The sequence below is a fragment of the Mus caroli genome, unplaced genomic scaffold (genome assembly GCF_978045245.1).
Source record: "Mus caroli unplaced genomic scaffold, Mus_caroli_1 scaffold_4, whole genome shotgun sequence".
Lineage (NCBI taxonomy): Eukaryota > Metazoa > Chordata > Mammalia > Rodentia > Muridae > Mus > Mus caroli.
In genome coordinates this window covers 142,344,435-142,359,993 of record NW_028227259.1, presented here as the reverse complement: position 1 = coordinate 142,359,993, position 15,559 = coordinate 142,344,435, and the positions used below count along the sequence as shown (strand labels likewise).

The 15,559-nt window shown below is 49.4% G+C and overlaps 2 protein-coding genes across 7 annotated transcripts; one reads left to right on the top strand and one right to left on the bottom strand.

Moving 5' to 3' along the window:
- The first annotated feature begins 9 nt into the window (after window positions 1-9).
- On the top strand, window positions 10-8,912 carry Taf6 (TATA-box binding protein associated factor 6). 4 transcript variants are annotated; one of them, XM_085837366.1, is made up of 15 exons: window positions 10-24; window positions 2,776-2,991; window positions 3,587-3,673; window positions 3,791-3,944; window positions 4,142-4,198; window positions 4,297-4,416; window positions 4,762-4,907; window positions 5,016-5,093; window positions 5,207-5,308; window positions 5,420-5,602; window positions 6,325-6,399; window positions 6,501-6,626; window positions 7,593-7,766; window positions 7,918-8,115; window positions 8,381-8,912. In XM_085837366.1, exons 2-15 carry the CDS (start codon window positions 2,836-2,838, stop codon window positions 8,759-8,761), a joined length of 2,037 nt encoding a protein of 678 aa, XP_085693492.1. In that variant the 5' UTR covers window positions 10-24; window positions 2,776-2,835; the 3' UTR covers window positions 8,762-8,912. The 4 variants fall into 4 exon arrangements, with proteins under 4 accessions (XP_085693492.1, XP_029333766.1, XP_021017554.1 ...); XM_029477906.2 differs by lacking the exon at window positions 10-24 and adding an exon at window positions 196-331; XM_021161895.3 differs by lacking the exon at window positions 10-24 and adding an exon at window positions 199-245.
- On the bottom strand, window positions 8,820-15,535 carry Ap4m1 (adaptor related protein complex 4 subunit mu 1). Of its 3 annotated transcripts, XM_085837367.1 has the most exons (15): window positions 15,288-15,535; window positions 15,099-15,187; window positions 14,636-14,742; window positions 14,461-14,557; window positions 12,689-12,799; window positions 12,525-12,605; window positions 11,507-11,569; window positions 11,364-11,430; window positions 11,219-11,272; window positions 10,814-10,920; window positions 10,621-10,715; window positions 10,342-10,386; window positions 9,567-9,617; window positions 9,360-9,471; window positions 8,820-9,263 (listed from the first exon to the last, which is right to left on the bottom strand). In XM_085837367.1, the coding sequence occupies exons 1-15, from the start codon at window positions 15,343-15,345 to the stop codon at window positions 9,039-9,041; spliced, it is 1,362 nt and encodes a 453-aa protein (XP_085693493.1). In that variant the 5' UTR covers window positions 15,346-15,535; the 3' UTR covers window positions 8,820-9,038. The 3 variants fall into 3 exon arrangements, with proteins under 3 accessions (XP_085693493.1, XP_085693495.1, XP_085693494.1); XM_085837369.1 differs by lacking the exon at window positions 15,288-15,535 and having other exon boundaries at window positions 15,058-15,149; XM_085837368.1 differs by lacking the exons at window positions 15,099-15,187; window positions 15,288-15,535 and adding an exon at window positions 15,054-15,090.
- Between the last annotated feature and the right edge of the window lie 24 nt (window positions 15,536-15,559).

The window sequence follows — 15,559 nt, the reverse complement described above, 5'->3', positions numbered from 1 at the left end:
CCTTCTGAAGGTCCTGACAGCTGGGTAATGAAGATACAAATTGAAGTAATTAGAATAGAGTAATATGATCTTTACCCATGCACGTAGAATGAAATTTTTACATAATTTCAGACTGTGAAACGATATGGTCTATTTTGACATAGGGAAGAACAGTGATAAGTTTTTGGCTTCTGCCAGGACCTACTCCTGTCAGGGGGCGGGGCCAAGATGGCGCCGAGCGCCGGGTGAGCGGCGCTTTGGCAGCGGTGAGAGGCTTTTACTGCTCCCGGTGCTTGGCTGGCGGGGGAAAGTCTGAGGTGTATCCGTGAGGAGACCCTTTGAAAGGGCCCATGTGAGGACTGGGAAGAGGACGGTTGGTTGTGTGTCCGTGCTCGTGGGGACCCTGTGCGTGACTGCACTGGAAGGATGGTGGGGCGATGTAGTGGATTGTGAACCTCCTGTAGCGCTGCCCGGGTAATCTTCGAATCACTTCCCTCGCTGAGAAAAATGATGCAAAGATATAGCTCAAGTTATCCTTTCTCTAAGCGACGTCTTCCTGTCGCTTCCACTGATCTGAGAAACTCCCGAGGCCGCTAGAGTGTTTTATGAAACCTTAGTGGCAAGGGGACTGGGACCCGACCAGGTACAGAGTATGTGCTGAATAATTGTATGTCCTGTAGACAAGATTTAACAGAAGTCTGAGAAGACTTGGAATGAAAAGAACCAGTCCCTAGCACTCAGTTCTGAACACTCTTGAGGTTGGTCTCATGTCCAGTGTCAGGCAAGCTCCTTTCCTTTTAACCACAGAGTAAACTCCAAGCTTGAGTCTGTGTCTTTTTCATTTTGGTAATTGTTATACCAAGTATTTAATGAACACTTACACCTTATTCATGCTGGGCAGTGGTGGCGCACGCCTTTAATCCCAGCACTTGGGAGGCAGAGGCAGGTGGATTTCTGAGTTCGAGGCCAGCCTGGTCTACAAAGTAAGTCTCAGGACAGCCAGGGCTACACAGAGAAACCCTGTCTGGAAAAACCAAAAAAAAAAAAAAAAAAAAAAAAAAGACTCATTCATATATTTAACAATGCCCTAGGCACCAGATAGGTCAGTGAACATAACAGACATATTCTTGTTTACTGGTGGGGTAAGGATAATAAACAAGAAGAAATAATGGCCAGGCTTGGTGGTAAACAGCTGTAAAAGGCAGGAGGCTCTCCAAATCAAGACCACGGGATGAATTCCAGACAAGCCTGAGACCCAATTGTAGAAGGGATGTTTAACATGTGGAAGGTCTTAGATTTAATCTAGAGTGATTTTATATATATACATATTATCTCACTATTATTAAGAAGAAGAAAACATGGCAAACAGGTAAAGCCAGGCATGGTGGTATGTGCTTGTATTCCCAGTATTTGGGAGGTAGAGGCCAAAGGACCAGTGTTGTCTACCTAATGAATTTGAAGCCAGTGGGGCTATAGGAGACCTGCCCCTAAAGAGAGGTGGGTGGGGTCAGGTAGTCAGCCAAACACATTTAGGAAGAACACAACAAAAGCTATAAAGCCAAGTACCCGTCTGTCAGATTGAAAGGACTGCAAGGAGAATGATATGTCAGGTAAAGTGGGAGGGGGAGGAACAGAGATATGAGAGAAAAAAAAAAAACATTTTAGACAGGAACTTATTGCATAGTCAGGATGGCCTCAAACTTGCTGTCCCCACGTTAGCCTCCAGAGTACTGGGATTATGGGTGTACAGCATGTAGGGTCTCACTCTGAAGCATAGCCTGACATGAAACCCAAGGCAGTCCACTGAAATTAGAAGTGTTAACCCCAACACCTGGACAGGAGACAAGGGGAGTCGTTATAGGAAAGAAATAGTTACCTAGTTTATATTTTGTCAGACCACTTTGGTTTTAAGAAACAAACGCAAAAAAAAAAGCCAAGATGGAAATAGGAACACCTTGTCCAGTGACTGAGTTCAGCAGATGAATAGGTGATAGTCATCTGGGCCAAAAAGGGTCTGGTTGGGCTGCCTGGTAAGTTTTAAAGTTCTGCTGGGTATCAAACCCAGGCCCATGTGCATGCTAAGTACCTTACTACTGAGCCACATCTTCCAGCCTGGTGGATTTGATTTAAGCATCCATATAAGAATGACTTGTGCTGGATGTGGTGATGCACGCCTATAGTCCCAGCACTTGGGAAGTACCAGGAGTTCAGGGTCATTCTCAGCCACTTATGGAGTAAGAGACTAGCCTAGGCTACAAGAGGCCCTATTTAAAAAAAAAAAAAAAAAAAAAGCCTGAGCCAGGCAGTGGTGGCACACGCCTTTAATCCCATCATCCAAGAGACAGAGGCAGCCAGACTTTGAGGCCAGCCTGGTCTACAGAGCAAGTTCCAGGTCAGCCGGGGTTACACAGCCTCGGGGTGGAAGGACAGGGGACAAACTGGTCTGGAGATGTAGCTCAGTAGTTAGAGTATTTCCCAGACCACAAAACTGTAGAGGTGCATGTCTGTAATCCTAGAACTAGGAAGGTAGAAGCAAAAGAATCCAGAGTCAAGGCTATCTTTCATTACAGAGTTTAAGGTGTGGCTAAAGAAATCCTGTACACAAAACTAAGAGCAAACAAACAAAATTGTCACGGGAAGTGTCACGGCTACATAGCCCCTGCGTCTAAAAGGAAAAAGGACAGACCAAGCTGTTGTTTGGTAGCTTTGCTTTGAGGGAGAGCTGCAAGGAAGGAAGGAACTCAGATGTAGGGTTTGAATTATTTTCCTTTCTATCTTACCCCATCCCACTATCAGGATCTCCATCTTTCCATCCTGGGGAGGCATCCTTCCAGGGACAGGAGCTGGAATTCCAGCATGGCCGAGGAGAAGAAACTGAAACTCAGCAATACTGTGTTGCCCTCTGAGTCCATGAAGGTGGTGGCAGAATCTATGGGCATTGCTCAGATTCAGGAGGAGACTTGCCAGCTACTGACAGATGAGGTCAGCTACCGCATCAAGGAGATTGCCCAGGTAACCCTTTTGTCCAGCTTCCCTTTGTGCTAACAATGCTACTATGTGACTACAGATATCCTTGAACTTCTGACCCTCCTGCCTCCACCTCCCACTGCTGGGATTGAGGTTCTTTTTTTTTTTTTAAAGATTTATTTATTATTATATCTAAGTAAGTACACTGTAGCTGTCTTCAGACACACCAGAAGAGGGCCTCAGATCTTATTAAGAATGGTTGTGAGCCACCATGTGGTTGCTGGGATTTGAACTCATGACCTTTGGAAGAGCAGTCAGTGCTCTTACCCACTGAGCCATCTCTCTAGCCCCGGGATTGAGGTTCTAATACCATGTCTTGTTTATGTGATGCTGGGGATTGAACTCAGGTCCCTGTGCATGCTAGGCCTATGCTTTACTCACTGGGGTCAGAGATGAGTATCTCCTCTTAGTGGGGCATTGGTGGGGTATGCCTTTAATCCCAGCACTTGGAGTCAGAGGCAGGGGGAATCTCTTGAGTTTGAGGCCAGCTTGGTATATACATAGAGTTCCAGGAGAGCCACAGCTACACAGAGAAAACTCTGTTTCTGAAAACAAAATCTCTTTCCTCCCCACCCCCTAGGATGCTTTGAAGTTCATGCACATGGGGAAACGACAGAAGCTCACTACCAGTGACATTGACTATGCATTGAAGTTAAAGAATGTGGAGGTGATTTGGAGGGACTTAAAGGAGACAGGCGGCTTTAGAGTGGGGAGACAGTGCACGCGTAGCCATGCCTCCCTTGAGCTGTTTCTCATGTCTTTCTCTGTCTCTCTCCTGGTGTAGCCACTGTATGGCTTCCATGCTCAGGAGTTCATCCCTTTCCGGTTTGCCTCTGGTGGGGGCCGGGAGCTGTACTTCTATGAAGAGAAGGAAGTGGACCTGAGTGACATCATCAACACCCCTCTGCCTCGGGTGCCTCTGGATGTCTGCCTCAAAGGTGGAGGGAGGGTAGAGCTGGGTGCCCAGGGAGGAGGGGAAGCAAGCGTGTGACTGGGAGGAACTTCACAAGAGAAGAAAGAAACATCCAATGTGTGAATGGCAAGAAGGGGACTAGGAAGGGGAATACATCTTCCTCCGTCAGGGTCGGCTTCCCAGTGTACATACCCAGAACTCAGCTTGACGTCTTCTTTACAGCTCATTGGCTAAGCATCGAAGGCTGCCAGCCAGCTATACCAGAGAATCCACCCCCAGGTAAGGTTTTCCTTGCCCTTAATCTCCTTCCCCATCCCTGGTCCTCTAGAGCTCCTCCTACCTTCTCATCCCTCCTGCTGTGACCACTTTCCCACCAGCTCCCAAAGAGCAGCAGAAGGCTGAGGCCACAGAACCCCTGAAATCAGCAAAGCCAGGCCAAGAAGAAGACGGACCCCTGAAAGGCAAAGGTCAAGGGGCAGCTGCAGCCGATGGCAAAGGTCAGTGTCCTGGCCAGGCCCCTTCCTACTCTTATCCCAAAGCCAGATGGTCCTCAGTGAAGTGGATGAGGCCAGGGACAAAAGAACCCCAGAAAAGCCCAGAAGCCTATAGAAGAGTTGCATGTTGTGGTGAGGGTTTGTCCTGTGCAGAAGCGTCTTCTAAAGCCTACTCTTTTTAGACATGTGTACGTGTGTGTGTGTGTACGTGTGTGTGTGTGTGTGTGTGTTAGCTATCAGTCTTCATGAGCTATCTACCTTCTATTTTTTTAGGGCAAGCACTATACTGACTGAGCTATCTCCCCAGGCTAAGTTTTCTTTATCAAGCCTGTCTCCCAATTCACACAGGAAAAGAGAAGAAGGCACCTCCCTTGCTGGAGGGGGCCCCTTTCCGCCTGAAGCCCCGCAGCATCCATGAGCTGTCTGTGGAGCAGCAGCTGTATTACAAGGAGATCACGGAAGCCTGTGTGGGATCCTGTGAGGCCAAGAGAGCGGTAAGCCTGCCCTCTGGCTTCCCTTCAGTCAGGGAAAGAATCTTCCTGGAACAATGGTAGTTGTTCAGCAGGAAATGGCCCCACCTAACTCACTGCCCCCTACCACAGGAAGCTCTGCAGAGCATTGCCACGGACCCGGGGCTCTATCAGATGCTACCACGGTTCAGTACCTTCATCTCAGAGGGGGTGAGAGAACTGGGAAAGGACAGACCCACGATGAGGCTCCAAGGGAGGGGGATGGCAAGGTAAGTTCATCTGGGGGGTCTCTCTGTGCCTACCGTCAATGTCCCCTCTCCTAGGTCCGTGTGAATGTGGTCCAGAATAACCTGGCCTTGCTCATCTACCTGATGCGTATGGTGAAGGCCCTGATGGACAACCCCACCCTGTATCTAGAGAAATATGTGAGTGGTCTTGCCTACCTGCTGTCCTTTGCAGGGTCAGGGACCCTGCTGCCACTCTCACCACAGGAGGTCTGGTATCAGAACTGACTGACAGTGCCTGGTCTCTCTCAGGTGCACGAGCTGATTCCAGCAGTAATGACCTGCATTGTGAGTAGACAGCTGTGCTTGCGGCCAGATGTGGACAATCACTGGGCACTCCGGGATTTTGCTGCCCGTCTAGTGGCCCAGATCTGTAAGCATTTCAGCACAACCACCAACAACATCCAGTCCCGAATCACTAAGACCTTTACCAAGGTAAGCGCCAAAAGTGTTATCAAATGATGCAAACTGCCCCTTTAGGGCTATACCTGTGAAAGAGCGCACTTCACCCATCTGGCAGTGGAAATGATACTGGGAACATGGAGCCATGGAGATTGGGCCCAAGGGTTTTGAACCTCTGTGTCCTAATGTTTTGTGTTTATAGGTGATGTCAATCCTTCGCAGTTAGTCTTTCTTTTTTTTTTTTCCTTTTTTCCAGTTTTGTTTTTTTGAAACAGAGTTTCTCTGTGTAGCCCTGACTGTCCTGGAACTTGCTCTGTAGGCTAGGCTTAGCCTTGAACTCAGAGATCCACCCTTCTGTGAGTTCTGGGATTAAAAGGCATGTACCACCACTTCATTTCAAAGCCATCTCTTTTTTGAAACAGTGTACCATGTACTACAGGCAGGCCTCAAACTTGCAGTGTAAGCAAGGATGGCTTTTTTTGGTTTTTGAAACAGGATTTTTCTGTGTGTACCACTGGCTGTCCTGGACTCACTTTAGACCAGGCTGGTCTCAAACTCAAAAAGATCCGCCTGCCTCTGCCTCCCGAGTGCTGGGATTAAAGGTGTATGCCACCATGCCTGGTTTGAGGATGGTTTTAAAATTCTAATCTTCAAAAGAAAAAATAATAATAATTCAAATCTTCCTGTCTCTACCTACTATGTGCCAGGTTAGCCTTTCTAAACCTTTTCATCTGGGATTTTCTTTTTCTCTACAGAGCTGGGTAGACGAGAAGACTCCATGGACAACTCGATATGGCTCCATTGCAGGCCTGGCAGAGCTGGGACATGATGTTAGTCTCCAGAAAGAGCTGGGAGAGGGGCAGTTACATTTGGTGTAGGAGAAGCCTCTGGTGACCTTTTAGCCTGGGATTCTCCCCTTCCTTCCCACCAGGTGATTAAGACGCTAATTCTGCCAAGGCTGCAGCAGGAAGGGGAACGGATCCGCAGTGTCTTGGATGGGCCTGTGCTGAGCAACATCGACCGTATTGGAGCAGACCATGTGCAGAGCCTTCTCCTGGTGATGAACCCCCTTCTTCCCATCAGCCCTCCCCTCAGTTGTCACAAACATGGCTACAGTGTTTTAGCAAGCACGAGGCACATCTTACTCTTTTACCCGAGAGACTAGCACTGTTGTGTACATGGAAAGCAAGGCACAAGCAGAAAGCCTTGATAGTCAATAACTTCTGGACCACACTGCCTTCATCCTGTTTGTCTCACTCTATGGCTTACTCTGCCCAAGGCTCATGAACACCAAATATGTCATCAGCAAATCCTGTTCATGTCAGTTGATCCTTATGGAAGGAAACGGTCTTTTTTTTTTTTTGGAGTTTGTTGACTTCTATAGATGTGATCTTGCTATATAGCCTTGGCTAGCCTGAACTTGTAAGGTAGACAACACTAGCCTTGTGGCAATCCTTTTACCTGTCTTCTGCGTGCTGAGATTATAGGAATGCACCACCATACCCACTGAAATCATTCCTTTTTAAGATTTTTTTTTATGTTTATGAATGTACGCCATGGGTGAGGTGCCCACGGAAGCCAGAGGAAGGCAACAAACCTGGAACTAGAGTCCTAGATGGCTGTGAATAACCACCCTGAGCGAGTGCTCTAAACCTGAGTTACTCTCCAGTCCCCCCATTCCTTTTGTTGTTATGCTGCTGGGAATTGAACTTGGGGCCACATACTTGTTTGCAAAGCATTCTACCAATGACGCTATGTTCTCCTTGGCCCTTTTTTAAAAAAAACTTTGAGATATGTCACCTGCTCAGGCTGGCCTGGAGTTTTTCTAGGTAGCTCTGGCTAGCCTAGAACTCCTTCCTGCTTCAGCTCAAGTGCTGTGTCCAGAGGCATGAAGCACCACACCCAGCTCGGATGCGTTCTTTATAGGGCCATCGCTTTTCACTGTGGCTTCCAACAGTAATGCTGGATGGGCTCCTCTCAGCTTTGTGAGAGGATACCAGCCCTTACTCTGCCTTCTCTACAGAAACACTGTGCCCCAGTACTGGCCAAGCTGCGCCCTCCACCTGACAATCAGGATGCCTACCGGGGAGAATTTGGGTCCCTTGGGCCCCTTCTCTGTTCCCATGTGGTGAAGGCCAGGGCCCAGGCTGCTCTACAAGCTCAGCAGGTCAACAGGACCACACTCACCATCACACAGGTCAGCTGCTGAGGGAGGAAATGTCCCCAGGTTTGGGATAGCATGTGTCACGGCCAGCAACCTCTCCCACGCCCGATGAAGACCTAGCTAGGTAGAGTGGCTCTGGTCTGCCTTCAATGTTAACATTTTCTTCCTGTGTGTCTCTTCATAGCCTCGGCCCACACTGACCCTTTCACAGGCCCCTCAGCCAGGCCCTCGTACGCCTGGCTTATTGAAGGTCCCTGGCTCCATTGCCTTGCCTGTTCAGACACTGGTGTCTGCGAGAGCCGCTGCTCCTCCTCAGCCTTCTCCTCCTCCAACCAAGTTTATTGTAATGTCCTCATCTTCCAGTGCCTCATCAACCCAGCAGGTATGTGGAGCCAGGGTGAGGGATGTGAGGAGCCCCCTGGGGAAACCTCCAAGCTGTGACCTAATCCCTTCATGCTCAAACTCAGACAGCATAAGAGCTACTTAGCAGGATCTTAGGGGTCTCAAGCTAGCAGCAGTCTTGACCATCCATTCACTGGGGGCTACAAGGGAAGGTGGGAGTGGAGGGCATGTGTCAACAGTAGATACCTGGAAAAGGATTCTGGGGAAAGCAAGGACATGACCCTAGACCCTCCTTTCTCGCTCAGGTTCTGTCCCTCAGCACCTCAGCTCCTGGCTCAGGCTCTACCACTACCTCTCCTGTCACCACCACGGTTCCCAGCGTGCAGCCCATCGTCAAGCTGGTCTCCACTGCTACCACTGCACCCCCAAGCACAGCCCCTGCTGGTTCTGGCAGTGTTCAGAAATACATTGTGGTCTCTCTTCCCCCAACAGGGGAAGGCAAAGGAGGCCCTCCTTCTCATCCTTCTCCAGTCCCCCCTTCATCTTCTTCACCATCCCCACTTGGGGGCAGTACCCTCTGTGGGGGGAAGCAGGAAGCTGGGGACAGCCCCCCTCCAGCTCCAGGGACTCCAAAGGCTAATGGCTCCCAGCCTACTGGACCTGGCTCTCCCCAGCCTGCTCTGTGATGTGTCACATGTGCTGACCTCCTCTCTTGTGCAAATTCCTACACACTCAAACAACCTGTGAGGGAGGAAGGAGGAGATGTTTTCCCCAGTGACTTTCTTTTTAGATACTGTACAGTAACTTCCTCAGAATAAAAGTTGGATTTGTAAGTTTGTGAGCCTCCCGAATCACATAAGGTCTATGGGACCTTCCTGTCCAGGTCCAAAGCCACAAAGAAAATGTCCTCTTCCTGTTCAACTGCCTGCTCACATTGCTGTCCATATCCTTGCTTGGGGAGCTTCAAATCCGAATTACATAGGCGTTGCTGTGGCTTAGATGTCGAACCCACTTGTGAGGATTGGCATTACCACAGGCACTAAAGGACAGTCTGAGGAATCGAACCTGGAGACCGGAGCATGTGTGCCGAGGGAGTTCAAAGGAGAGGCTGGCAGGGCCCAGCCCCAAGGGCGATGCTGAGGGAGAAGGCCCATGGCTGGGAAGTCCCTGCAAGCCAGGGACATCCATCTGCAAGTGAAAGAGTCAGGGAAGATGTGAGGTGAGACAGCGACTCGGCAGCAGGACTGGGCTGTACAGAAGGTGTGTAGGATCAACAAGGCATACCTGGAAAAGGCCGGAGAGCTGAGAGCCTCCTTGTACCCGGGGCAGGTCCCAGTGAAGGGCTCCTTCTCCCAGCTCTGCCTTCTGATCTGGACTGCTCAGTTCCTGAGACAGGCTGGATGGTAGATAGGGAAGATGCTGAACTAAGGGTTTACTTCCTTGGTGGAGCAGAGGCTCTACCCAGGGAGTCTTCCCAGGGAACACGCTGACCTGATGACCCCTCGGGGCAGGGGGAGGTGCAGATGAATGTTGAGAGCTTGGCTGTAAAGAGGAAAGGAAGGGTCAGCTCCAGGATGGCAGTGTCTTACTTAACACAGCTGAGGATGACTTTAAACTTCTGATTCTCCTGCCTCTGCTTCCTCCAGGGCTAGGATTACAGGTGTGCACCACCACACTGTTTGTGGTGCTGAGGATCAAAGGCAGGGCTCGGTCTATGCTAAGCAAACACTGCACACTGATCTCTACTCCAGTCTCTTCTCTAGTCCTTCATAAGAGAGTTCAGCAGATGCATTCCCACATCCAACCCTTTCCCAAACACCACAACCTCTGACTCAACTGGAACTTAAAGGTGATGGATGCAAATGTCTGGTGGTTTTGAGATGGGGGGGGGGGGGGGCGTCTCACTTCACTGTGAAGCCCAGACTGGCTTCACAACTGGTGAACCTTCTGTTTCAGTGTCCCATCTGCTGGGATAACAGGTAGACACTACACACTACAAAGCTTTAGTGGACCCATCTGGAGGATGAGTTAGCAGGTCCTTGGGCCTATTTTCTGTCCCGTGCAGCTGGACTGGGCTTGACTAACTCCCACTTTTTTGTGTGATTTGTTTTGTTTTCTGAGACAGGGCTTTATGAAGCCCAACCTGGCCTCCAAACTCTCTATGTATTCGAGGTTGGTCTCATGATCGCCTAACTCTTCTATCTCCCAAGGGCTGAGATAATAGGTATGTGCCACCATGCCCAATTTGACCAGCCCCAACCCTTACCTCTTTGGGGGCAGGTCACACCGTAACTTCAGGTAAACCTGGAGCCTGGAAAGGGTGGCATACAATTACATCATATCCTACTGGCATCCCATCACTGCTAATCCAGGGCCACCATGGGAAGAAATTGTACCCCAAGAAGGAAAGGGCTGAGATCCATCCCAACAACACTAGCCAAGACTACACTGTATCATCTCTACCACCACCCTTCCAATTAAGCCCTTGTACACGTAAGCCTTGGAATGGCGTGGAGTAGTTCTAAAACACAGGAGATAGTCTCACCGGCCTGAGCCTTGGTCCCACTGCACAGAGGGAAAGAGCCGGAAGGGGAGTGGTGAGGGGAGGTCATCAGAGAGCTGGTATCTCATCACAGTCAGCTGAGGCCAGACAGGGACAGGTCAGCTTGCTCTTGCACGGGTCCTGCCTCCCTCCCCTTGGTGCATGGAGTACACCAGGAATAAGCCCTAAACCTGACCTCGCCCTGAGGTGGCTGCAGGCGGAGGATCCGATGAGACTCAAACTCATCTAGATTGACAGAACTATGGAATGACACCTCATCAACTCGAATCCCTGGCCCATAACCTGCCAAGAGAAGGAGACAATGCTGGGCAGTAGTGGCGCACGCCTTTAATCCCAGCACTTGGGTGGCAAAGACAGGCGGATTTCTGAATTCAAGGCCAGCCAGGGCTACACAAAGAAACCCTGTCTTGAAACAAACAAGCAAGCAAACATACACACACACACACACACACATAGAGGGAGAGGGAGGGAGGGAGGGAGAGAGAGAAGGAGACGGTTCTCTTGACCCATATTTCAGAAAAGAGACATTTCCAACTTCTCTCCATATTATTTTGGAGGGAGAAATTCACGCTCTCCTTACCTCTCAGTTCTGACTTTCCAACACAAAATTCTTCTGTCAAGCCAATGCATATCTCTGTGGGAGGAAGGACATGAGAGAAGGGATAGCAAATGCCACCATACACATCACAAGGAGGCCTGCGCCACACCTAACCACGGGTTCTCACCAGAACCGCTGGGAAGGAAGCTCTTGAGCCGTATCTCTCCTTGGACATCCACCTTCAACAACGAGCCCTAGAGGCAGAAAGTCAAGCTCAGCCTTCCCCAAGGACCACTGCCCTTCACGTCCAGGAGTGGAGCCCAGACTTACATTAGACGCAATCAGTACAGACAGCCTCTCCACCACATCCAAAAACACCTCATTCTTTTGGCTCTAGGAAAGAGAGGATCTGGGTTATGGAGCTGAAAATCTGTTTTGTTTTCTGGGTTGGTTGTTTTTTGGGTTTTTTGTTTGTTTTTGTTTTTTTCCAAAACAGGGTTTCGACAATGTTTCTCTGTGTAAAAGAACCCTGGCTGTCCTGGACTTGCTTTGTAGACCAGGCTGGCCTCACACTCACAAGAGATCTACCTGCCTCTGCCTCTGCCTCTCTGCCCCTGCCTCTCTCTGCCCCTGCCTCTCTCTGCCTCTGCCCCTGCCTTTCTGCCTCTGCCTCCCAAGTCCTGGGATGAAAAGCATGAACACCCAGCCTGGAAACCTGTCTTCAAATGGACAGGCAATGTCAGGCATGGTGATACATGCCTATAAGCTCAGCACTTGGGAAACTGAGGCAGGAGGACTGCCACGAGTTCAAGACCAGCCTAGGTTACAAGGTGAGAGCCTGGGTTGGAGGACCAAAGGAAAGCCTATCTCAAAAAAACAAAAGAACAGGAACTGCAGAGATGACTCGGTCAAAAAAGTGCTTGTCACATAAATATGACGATCTGAGTTTGATCCTCAAAATCCATGTGAATGCCAAGGTACTATAGGTAACCTATAACCTACACCAGAGAAGTGAGGATACGCAGACCCAAGGCTCATTGGATCAGCCAGCCCCGCCTAGTCAATGGGCTTCAAGCTAGTTTCACAGGAGGCAGATGGCATTCCTGAGAATGACGGCAAAGGCCTGGTCCTTTAGCCTCCACACAAGAGCATGCTCTGCACATACACTCATGCATAAAATAAAAGAGGCAGCAGAAGGGACAGGAGAGTTGAAGCAGAGTCCTGGGATGGGAGCCCAGAGGTAAAGGAAGAAATACCACATCAAAGGGAATGGAAAGATAATCGAGTTCTAGGCCAAAAAAAAAAAAAAAAACCTCATCAAGTCTGGCCTCACCGATCCTTCCCTTACCTGGTCAGAACGACTGGACAGGACGGGGCGGCTGGCTGCGCTGCTTGGGGCCACTCTATTCTGCTGTGTCTCTGCTCCGAACTGCAAAGCATCCAAAGCAACAAATCGTCAGCTTTGACGCTCACAGCCAACCCTCCTGCCCCTCTTCTTTCCCAGCTACTGACCAATCCAACACTGCTGAGGTCAAAGAGGCTGAAGGGCTTGCTGACCACAGCTTCAGTCTGGATGAAGTTCCTCAGCATCTCTGTGGATGTAGTCTGCACATAGCCATAATCCTAACGGACAGAAAGAGTTGAAATGGTGTGGATGCAACCTCCCAACCACACACTCCACGAGGACCTTTCTTCATGGTAGCACGGAACAAGAGAATGAAAATGAAGTCCTTGGAGCTGGGGAGATGGTTCAGTGGGTAAAAGACTTGCTGAGCAAGTGTGTGGACCTGAACTCAGTCCCTGAAATGTAAGTAAATAAGAAGGTGGACATGAGAATGAGCATATATAATCCCAGTGTTCCCATTCAGAGACAGGAGAATCCCAGGAAGCTTGCAGGCTAGTTAGCTTAGTGTACATGCACTGGAGAACAAAGGGGGCTTGCCTTCTTCTTCTCTTGTTTTTTTCTTTGTTTTTTTTTTTTTCAAAACAGGATTTCTCTGTGTAGCCCTGGCTGTCCTAACTCATTCTGTAGATCAGGCTGGCCTTGAACTCAAGAGATTCATTCACCTGCCTCGGCATCCTGGGTGCACCACTATGGCTGGCTTCTATTTTTATTATGAGACAAGGTCTCATGTAACCCTGGCTGGCCTCCAACTCATTATGTCGACTGGGAATGCCTCAAAAATCAAACTGATCCATCTGCCTCTGGATGCTGGTATATTAAAGGCATGCACCACCATGACCAGCAAAGGACTCTGTCTTGAACAAGGTGGAAGGTCAGGACCAATACCCGATATTGTCCAGCAGGAAAGAGAAGGACACACACACGGAGAAACGGAGCCAGGGAGACAGACAGACATGCTGCTGTGAGATAGCTCTGCTGGTGCTAGCTATCAAGCAAGCCAACCTTAGGTCAATCTCAGGGACCTAGACAGTATGTTGGTTGGTAACACGCAAAAGAAACTTATTTTAAATAAAATCATTTCATTTTCAGACTCCATTTAATCATAAGGAGAAGCTAAATTCAAGATCCCAGGCTCTGGGGGAGTCTGGGGGAGCTGAGGACTTCCCAATAGCTGAACGGCTTCTGTTGTAAATAGCTGTCTGAGTCCAGACATCTTCCCCCCCCCCCCCCCCCGAGACAGGGTTTCTCTGTGTAGCCATGGCTGTCCTGGAACTCACTTTGTAGACCAGGCTGGCCTCAAACTCAGAAATCTACCTGCCTCTGCCTCCCGAGTGCTCGGATTAAAAGCGTGTGGCTGAGTCCAGACATCTTAGGAACAACTTGTACAGTTGTCTGAGTCCAGCCATCTTAGGGACAGCTGGTAAGAGAACAGCTGTTTGAGTTCAGACACCTCAAGGACAACTTCTCCATCTTGCTGACAAGATCAACTAAGCTCGTGTTCCCAAGCCCAGAAAACTACTCCTAATCTGATTGGTGAAAGATCCCTTGCTCAACCCCTTATGTCAAAATATGATTGGACAGTGCTACAGCTCACCCCACTCCCCTTCACTCTGTGGTGTCATCCTTTAACTATGCTAGGCAAGTTCAGGAGTCTGTTCTACAGCCCTGACTGATCAGTACTGGCTTGATTACAATACATTTTTGTCATCTGCATTGACCTAGTGCTTGAGTTATGGTGGATTTATATTGGATTTAGCAGATTCTACAAGTAGAAGATACCTGATCTCCACACGTGTGCAGTGATGTGGGCAAACACACACACAAACACACATACACATGAATAAATAAACTTAAAAAGACCAAAGTTTTTGGGCTTTACCAGCACTTCATCCAGGAGTTCGTAGACAAGTGCCACATTGCGTGAAATGGTTCCCTCATTGAGTGAGCCACAGTAGTCACCCAAGAGAGTGGCTAACCTAAGGAAACACAGCAAATTATGTGTGAATAAACCTCACACTCCCTCCTTCTTAGGTGCCTGTCCCAACTCTACTCACCGGGAAAGCAGCTCCAAGAGGCTGAAAGGAGAGACGTTTTCTAAGGTTGTGGCCACCAAATAGAGCCCACTGTGTCTGATGTGAATAAAATGACGATCACCGTGATACTGAGACAGAGTTGAGGACAGAGGCCATTAACAAAAGACCAGAATTGTAGTAATGTAACCTGCAAGATGGCACCCTGAGGTCTACTAGTGATGGGCTATGCCCCAGATCTAAGACCTGGCCGCCTAACGTGTAAAGGTAGTATCTACCTCTCAAAGTTGTTGATAGTCAAAAATCGGGGTGCATGGACTGTAACTGGCTTCTTGTTAGTACTCAATACATTTATCTTACTTGGAAAAAACGAATCCTCCCCACACCCCCCCCCCAAGCTTCCTACCAAGCTGTCCTTGACAGGGAGAGAGGAGGCACTCACCCACCTCCACAGTTCTAAGGCCCTGCACACCAACCACGTAGTTACCATGACAACCGGGGACTCGCCTCCAGGCAGTCCCGTCAGCTTCCGGTAGAAGAGCTCTGCCACATCACGACCACCACTGTCCCCGCGGACTAGCCAGGTGGAAAGATAGTTAAGGAACAGGCGACACAGACTGATCTGGGTTCGATTTCTACCCAGCTACCCTACCCCGTCTCCCGGGTCAAAGGATACAGTCTTTATAGATGAGCGGATCCCCCTTGGAAGACAGAATGAAGAACTGGGAAATCATGGCGGTTCTGGAGGATAAGACGAGAACAGGGTGAAAGTTGAACCCACCCCGCCTTGTGGACGCGGAACAAAAGGCCGCACGGAGGCTGGCGCTTTAAGAAACACTCCTCCCACACACACACTCGCGAGCATTAATTTCGAACCGCGGGAAACAGGGTGTCCAACCCGCCAGGATCTGGCAATCTTTCACCGGCCCGCCCTCAAGCCCCTTGTCA

What these genes read in the sequence shown, in the direction of transcription:
- Taf6 (XM_085837366.1), top strand. Translation starts at nt 2,836, where the DNA reads ATGGCCGAGGAGAAGAAACTGAAACTCAGCAATACTGTGTTGCCCTCT. An exon ending in TGGCAGAGCTGGGACATGAT is followed by an intron (nt 6,400 to 6,500) that starts GTTAGTCTCCAG and finishes CCTTCCCACCAG; the next exon opens with GTGATTAAGACGCTAATTCT. An exon ending in ATGTGCAGAGCCTTCTCCTG is followed by an intron (nt 6,627 to 7,592) that starts GTGATGAACCCC and finishes CCTTCTCTACAG; the next exon opens with AAACACTGTGCCCCAGTACT.
- Ap4m1 (XM_085837367.1), bottom strand. Translation starts at nt 15,345, where the DNA reads ATGATTTCCCAGTTCTTCATTCTGTCTTCCAAGGGGGATCCGCTCATC. An exon ending in GCGAGTCCCCGGTTGTCATG is followed by an intron (nt 14,743 to 15,098) that starts GTAACTACGTGG and finishes ACTCTGTCTCAG; the next exon opens with TATCACGGTGATCGTCATTT. An exon ending in TGCAGCCACCTCAGGGCGAG is followed by an intron (nt 10,716 to 10,813) that starts GTCAGGTTTAGG and finishes GTCTGGCCTCAG; the next exon opens with CTGACTGTGATGAGATACCA.